Raw genomic sequence first — 7,922 nt, 5'->3', positions numbered from 1 at the left:
AAATGGTATTTATGGTATGGTCAATATGTTAAACTAATAAAAGTCTTCTGCTACTGGTATTTAAAATGAAGCCAAAAAGTTAATCAATTGGAAATGCAGACGTATCTCCTTTTTTTAAAATATTTTTTATCGAAAAAGTACCAATTAATATTGGAAAAGGAGGCTATCTTGGCGTTAATAATTTGCTCCATTTTTTTAAATTAAGTTATGAACTTTTAGTTTAGTTTTTTATTTATTAACTCATGACCATATATTTTCGATACGTATTTAAAAAAGAAATGTTGTTATTGTGGTTTTGCTTTGGTTTTGGATAAAGTAATAAAAAAGTGATAAGGAAAATAAAAGTCCTGGTTGCTTATTTCTAAGCTAATCACAATTAAAGAAAAGCAAAGAATTTTATAAAAACTCAAAAAAAAAGGGCTGAACACTCCATATTTTGAATTAACCACAAGACTTAAATATGGGTAATCTTAATTTGTGAAATGGGATACTAATCCCTTATTGATCTCGACCGCCTCATGTCGTGACTCCTTATTTTCATTACCGATCTTGTTTGGTTTCAAAATAATCAGTTTTAACCAGCCGAAGAAGTACCCGCAGTAATTGCAATTAATTTAGAGCACTCCTAGATAAATTGCCGCAATCGAAAAACGGGTCATGTGAGAAAAATCCGTTGCGATGCAACAGGGCAGGTAACGTGTCCCTACCTGCCCGCGTGAGCGATGACGCATTTCAACCCCTCATCCCTTGGAAATTTCGAGAGCAGGTAGGGAAGGACCCTCCTAGTGGTTGCACCACCATCGGGTATAAAAGACCGGCCAGCTAGACCAATAGCATCATTCGAACTACAGTTCTCCATCCGAGCAGATCATCAGTTACAAATCCTGCAAAATGTGTTCCGAAACCGCTCTTATTTCCAACTTCAACGGAGTGCCAGAGAAGCAATCTTCGCTCACCGGCGCCTCCACCAACATCAAGAAGCTGCTGAAGACCATCAAGAAGATCTTCAAGAACTCCAAGTCTGCAAAGGAGATCCCGATCTCCGACATCATCTACTCCTGCGACACCGAGGAGGAGCACCAGAACTGGCTCAACGAACAACTAGAAGCCAAGGCTATCAGTCTATCTTGCTGAGTTCTTCTGGGACACCTCCCATCCTCCATCGAGTATCTGTGATGTGACCCGATTGAAAGGTCTATAAATCGGCACTTCAGCTTTAATCTCCAACTGTGATGATGAGAACACGAGACTGACTAACTTGTGTGCCTCGGAAACGGCTAACAATGTCGCTTCCTCCAACTGTACATATCAAAATAGCTGCTAAAATGTCTTCAAATGCTTTAATTTAGCCTAAGTTCATAGCTATAATCATTGTCTTCCATTAGCTTTAAGAAAATCATTGTCTTCCATGTTTGTTTGTTTAGGGTCAAAAATTAGCTTAAGAATAAAAATCCCTCGCGGAAAAAGAAAATTTCATTTGGTTATTTCTTTTACCTTTTCTGGTTGCTTAAAAAATTATTTTTCAGAAATTATAAAAACACATAATTTTTCCGAATCAAAGAACAGAAAAAAATCTTTCAGTGTTTTGGTCAAAGCAAGGTCAAGAATGGTTTAAATAAGGAATGTTAAGCCTTTTTGAAATCGGATTTTTAATATGTTAGTTTTTGACATATTTTTCACAAACCATTAATAAAATGCGAAAATTTACCAAAAATGTATTTTATGGTTTTTTGGTTTACGGTTTTATGATTTTAACTGGGAATTTAAGTTTGGTCAAATTATTTAGAAAAAAACTGTTAGGTATTGACAATATGATGGTCTGGTGACAAAAATCAATCCAGTTGGCCCCAGGCCAGAAAGCTTTGATTTGTGATACCTTAGGAAACTATTATTATTATTTATTATGCATTCGAATTAAAAAATAATTTGTATTCTAAAAGGGTTGCACTTTTGTTTTTTATATATTTATTATGTTTACCAATTCGAATAATTTTAAATTACAGTGTCTAGGTAATCATATTAATATTGTATGCAATAATCCAATGTCGCTCTTTATGAAGAACTTTGTCAGGGTGGTAGCCGTTCTCAGCCGTTTGAGAGATTAAATTCTTTGGAAAATATATAAAAATATTTATATTACCGATACTTATTCAGGGGTCTGCAACAGCTTACATGTTTTATATGCCATTTTTGGTTTACTAAAAGTTGATCTTAGGAAGAAAACTGTTTTATATTGAAAAATACATTACACGCATTTGTAATAAAATTACTTTATTATTTTTTTTTTTTTTTAAGTTGAATTGTAAAAACTGTGTAACAGAAAAAATTAAATAAAATATTTGTTGTCAGTACACCTATTTCAATATTTCTAATAATTTGCTATATTTAAAAATATTTTATAAATATAGTAAAACGTGGTGCAAAAATGACAAACTTTTCAAATGCAAAATTTTGTATAATCAATTTCTAGTCAAGCAAAAGACTATCAATTTATTTCTTTTCTTATTTTTGTTCCTCTATGCACCTCAAGCCTCATGTAACGAAATGCCAAACCTACCTGCAAAATATATTTCATCCCTTATGCATTGGCATTTTTCAGAGCAGGTAGAGAGAAACCCACAGAGAGGTTGTCAAATTTGCGGGTATAAAAGACCAACCAGCTAGACCAACAGCATCATTCGAACTACAGTTCTTCATCCGAGCAGATCATCAGTTACAAATCTTTCAAAATGTGTTCCGAAACCGCTCTTATTTCCAACTTCAACGGAGTGCCAGAGAAACGATCTTCGCTTACCGGCGCCTCCACCAACTTCAAGAAGCTGCTGAAGGCCATCAAGAAGATCTTCAAGAACTCCAAGTCTGCAAAGGAGATCCCGATCTCCAACATCATCTACTCCTGCGACACCGAGGAGGAGCACCAGAACTGGCTCAACGAACAACTTGAGGCCAAGGCTATCAGTCTATCTTGCTGAGTTCTTCTGGGACACCTCCCATCCTCCATCGAGTATCTGTGATGTGACCCGATTCAAAGGTCTATAAATCGGCACTTCAGCTTTAATCTTCAACTGTGATGATGAGAACACGAGACTGACTAACTTGTGTGCCTCGGAAACGGCTAACAATGTCGCTTCCTCCAACTGTACATATCAAACTAGCTGCTAAAATGTCTTCAAATGCTTTAATTTAGCCTAAGTTCATAGCTGTAATCATTGTCTTCCATTAGCTTTAAGAAAATCATTGTCTTCCATGTTTGTTTGTTTAGGGTCAAAAATTAGTTTAAGAATAAAAATCCCTTGAGGAAAAAAAAAAAAAAATTATGTCTTATACATTTTTTGGAAAACATTTGAAAGGTTTAAGGTTTTTAAAAAAAATATTTACAATTTCTATCTATTTGTTTGGAGTCCTTGGAAACTGTTTCTTAGAATTCTCTTTTGTATTTTTATTAATTGACATTTATGTTCAATTCGGAGAGAAAATTAAGGAAATGAAGGAACTTACTAATAAGGTACTGTAGAAGGATTGAATCTGTTTCATTCCTCAGAAACTGTTCGGGATTTTCAGGTTCTGAATAGTAAACTTTTGTCCTAAAAACTTATAAATCTTTTGATTAAAGTTTGCCTTTCTAATGTGTAGGTGGATATTATCCAAAAATGATCGTAACATGGAATGTCATACCTCGTTGAATTCGTATTTAAATTCCCCGTCGAACTGTGTACCACACTCAAAAAGTGATTTTTTTGAGAATTTTCGTAAATTTTTATGATGTTACCACTTTCCAAAAATCCGAAAATCGGTCTGTCCCGCTTTGTGGCCTAAGATATCAGTATTTTCTTCATTACGAAGCCAAAAATGATCGTAACATGGAATGTCATACCTCGTCGAATTCGTATTTAAATTCCCCGTCGAACTGTGTACCACACTCAAAAAGTGATTTTTTTGAGAATTTTCGTAAATTTTTATGATGTTACCACTTTCCAAAAATCCGAAAATCGGTCTGTCCCGCTTTGTGGCCTAAGATATCAGTATTTTCTTCATTACGAAGCCAAAAATGATCGTAACATGGAATGTCATACCTCGTCGAATTCGTATTTAAATTCCCCGTCGAACTGTGTACCACACTCAAAAAGTGATTTTTTTGAGAATTTTCGTAAATTTTTATGATGTTACCCCTTTCCAAAAATCCGAAAATCGGTCTGTCCCGCTTTGTGGCCTAAGATATCAGTATTTTCTTCATTACGAAGCCAAAAATGATCGTAACATGGAATGTCATACCTCGTTGAATTCGTATTTAAACTGTGTACCACACTCAAAAAGTGAATTTTTTGAGAATTTTCGTAAATTTTTATGATGTTACCCCTTTCCAAAAATCCGAAAATTGGTCTGTCCCGCTTTGTGGCCTAAAATATCAGTATTTTCTTCATTACGAAGCCAAAAATGATCGTAACATGGAATGTCATACCTCGTTGAATTCGTATTTAAATTCCCCGTCGAACTGTGTACCACACTCAAAAAGTGATTTTTTTGAGAATTTTCGTAAATTTTTATGATGTTACCCCTTTCTAAAAATCCGAAAATCGGTCTGTCCCGCTTTGTGGCCTAAGATATCAGTATTTTCTTCATTACGAAGCCAAAAATGATCGTAACATGGAATGTCGCTGAATTCGTATTTAAATTCCCCGTCGAACTGTGTACCACACTCAAAAAGTGATTTTTTTGAGAATTTTCGTAAATTTTTATGATGTTACCCTTTTCCAAAAATCCGAAAATCGGTCTGTCCCGCTTTGTGGCCTAAGATATCAGTATTTTCTTCATTACGAAGCCAATTATGATCGTAACATGGAATGTCATACCTCGTTGAATTCGTATTTAAATTCCCCGTCGAACTGTGTACCACACTCAAAAAGTGATTTTTTTGAGCATTTTCGTAAATTTTTATGATGTTACCCCTTTCCAAAAATCCGAAAATCGGTCTGTCCCGCTTTGTGGCCTAAGATATCAGTATTTTCTTCATTACGAAGCCAAAAATGATCGTAACATGGAATGTCATACCTCGTTGAATTCGTATTTAAATTCCCCGTCGAACTGTGTACCACACTCAAAAAGTGATTTTTTTGAGAATTTTCGTAAATTTTTATGATGTTACCCCTTTCCAAAAATCCGAAAATCGGTCTGTCCCGCTTTGTGGCCTAAAATATCAGTATTTTCTTCATTACGAAGCCAAAAATGATCGTAACATGGAATGTCATACCTCGTTGAACTCGTATTTAAATTCCCCGTCGAACTGTGTACCACACTCAAGAAGTGTTTTTTTTGAGAATTTTCGTAAATTTTTATGATGTTACCCCTTTCCAAAAATCCGAAAATCGGTCTGTCCCGCTTTGTGGCCTAAGATATCAGTATTTTCTTCATTACGAAGCCAAAAATGATCGTAACATGGAATGCATACCTCGCTGAATTCGTATTTAAATTCCCCGTCGAACTGTGTACCACACTCAAGAAGTGATTTTTTTGAGAATTTTCGTAAATTTTTATGATGTTACCCCTTTCAAAAAATCCGAAAATCGGTCTGTCCCGCTTTGTGGCATAAGATATCAGTATTTTCTTCATTACGAAGCCAAAAATGATCGTAACATGGAATGTCATACCTCGTTGAACTCGTATTTAAATTCCCCGTCGAAGTGTGTACCACACTCAAGAAGTGATTTTTTTGAGAATTTTCGTAAATTTTTATGATGTTACCCCTTTCCAAAAATCCGAAAATCGGTCTGTCCCGCTTTGTGGCCTAAAATATCAGTATTTTCTTCATTACGAAGCCAAAAATGATCGTAACATGGAATGTCATACCTCGTTGAACTCGTATTTAAATTCCCCGTCGAAGTGTGTACCACACTCAAGAAGTGATTTTTTTGAGAATTTTCGTAAATTTTTATGATGTTACCCCTTTCAAAAAATCCGAAAATCGGTCTGTCCCGCTTTGTGGCCTAAGATATCAGTATTTTCTTCATTACGAAGCCAAAAATGATCGTAACATGGAATGTCATACCTCGTTGAGTTCATATTTAAATTCCCCGTCGAACTGTGTACCACACTCAAAAAGTGATTTTTTTGAGAATTTTCGTAAATTTTTATTTTTCCAAAAATCCGAAAATCTGTCTGTCCCGCTTTGTGGCCTAAGATATCAGTATTTTCTTCATTAAGAAGCCAAAAATGATCGTAACATGGAATGTCATACCTCGTTGAGTTCGTATTTAAATTCCCCGTCGAACTGTGTACCACACTCAAAAAGTGCTTTTTTTGAGCATTTTCGTAAATTTTTATGATGTTACCCCTTTCCAAAAATCCGAAAATCGGTCTGTCCCGCTTTGTGGCCTAAGATATTAGTATTTTCTTCATTAAGAAGCCAAAAATGATCGTAACATGGAATGTCATACCTCGTTGAACTCGTATTTAAATTCCCCGTCGAACTGTGTACCACACTCAAGAAGTGATTTTTTTGAGAATTTTCGTAAATTTTTATGATGTTACCCCTTTCAAAAAATCCGAAAATCGGTCTGTCCCGCTTTGTGGCCTAAGATATCAGTATTTTCTTCATTACGAAGCCAAAAATGATCGTAACATGGAATGTCATACCTCGTTGAACTCGTATTTAAATTCCCCGTCGAACTGTGTACCACACTCAAAAAGTGATTTTTTTGAGAATTTTCGTAAATTTTTATGATGTTACCCCTTTCCAAAAATCCGAAAATCGGTCTGTCCCGCTTGTGGCCTAAGATATCAGTATTTTCTTCATTACGAAGCCAAAAATGATCGTAACATGGAATGTCATACCTCGTTGAACTCGTATTTAAATTCCCCGTCGAACTGTGTACCACACTCAAGAAGTGATTTTTTGAGAATTTTCGTAAATTTTTATGATGTTACCCCTTTCAAAAAATCCGAAAATCGGTCTGTCCGCCTTTGTGGCCTAAAATATCAGTATTTTCTTCATTACGAAGCCAAAAATGATCGTAACATGGAATGTCATACCTCGTTGAACTCGTATTTAAATTCCCCGTCGAAGTGTGTACCACACTCAAGAAGTGATTTTTTTGAGAATTTTCGTAAATTTTTATGATGTTACCCCTTTCAAAAATCCGAAAATCGGTCTGTCCCGCTTTGTGGCATAAGATATCAGTATTTTCTTCATTACGAAGCCAAAAATGATCGTAACATGGAATGTCATACCTCGTTGAACTCGTATTTAAATTCCCGTCGAACTGTGTACCACACTCAAAAAGTGATTTTTTTGAGAATTTTCGTAAATTTTTATGATGTTACCCCCTTTCCAAAAATCCGAAAATCGGTCTGTCCCGCTTTGTGGCCTAAAATATCAGTATTTTCTTCATTACGAAGCCAAAAATGATCGTAACATGGAATGTCATACCTCGTTGAACTCGTATTTAAATTCCCCGTCGAACTGTGTACCACACTCAAAAAGTGATTTTTTGAGAATTTTCGTAAATTTTATGATGTTACCCCTTTCCAAAAATCCGAAAATCGGTCTGTCCCGCTTTGTGGCCTAAAATATCAGTATTTTCTTCATTACGAAGCCAAAAATGATCGTAACATGGAATGTCATACCTCGTTGAATTCGTATTTAAATTCCCCGTCGAACTGTGTACCACACTCAAGAAGTGATTTTTTTGAGAATTTTCGTAAATTTTTATGATGTTACCCGTTTCAAAAAATCCGAAAATCGGTCTGTCCCGCTTTGTGGCATAAGATATCAGTATTTTCTTCATTACGAAGCCAAAAATGATCGTAACATGGAATGTCATACCTCGTTGAACTCGTATTTAAATTCCCCGTCGAACTGTGTACCACACTCAAAAAGTGATTTTTTTGAGAATTTTCGTAAATTTTTATGATGTTACCACTTTCAA

General features: G+C 35.3%; 2 protein-coding genes across 2 annotated transcripts; both read left to right on the top strand.

Annotated features, from left to right (window-relative positions):
* Positions 1–820: 820 nt before the first annotated feature.
* Positions 821–1,471, top strand: LOC108104259. The gene has a single exon (XM_017210207.2). The coding sequence runs from the start codon at positions 892–894 to the stop codon at positions 1,132–1,134; it is 243 nt and encodes an 80-aa protein (XP_017065696.1). The 5' UTR covers positions 821–891; the 3' UTR covers positions 1,135–1,471.
* A 1,196-nt stretch (positions 1,472–2,667) lies between these two features.
* Positions 2,668–3,286, top strand: LOC108104260. Its single transcript, XM_017210208.2, has one exon. The coding sequence runs from the start codon at positions 2,730–2,732 to the stop codon at positions 2,970–2,972; it is 243 nt and encodes an 80-aa protein (XP_017065697.1). The 5' UTR covers positions 2,668–2,729; the 3' UTR covers positions 2,973–3,286.
* The last annotated feature ends 4,636 nt before the right edge of the window (positions 3,287–7,922 follow it).

This window comes from Drosophila eugracilis, unplaced genomic scaffold (genome assembly GCF_018153835.1).
Source record: "Drosophila eugracilis isolate 14026-0451.02 unplaced genomic scaffold, ASM1815383v1 contig_2154, whole genome shotgun sequence".
Lineage (NCBI taxonomy): Eukaryota > Metazoa > Arthropoda > Insecta > Diptera > Drosophilidae > Drosophila > Drosophila eugracilis.
This window is presented reverse-complemented; position numbering and strand designations above follow the sequence as displayed.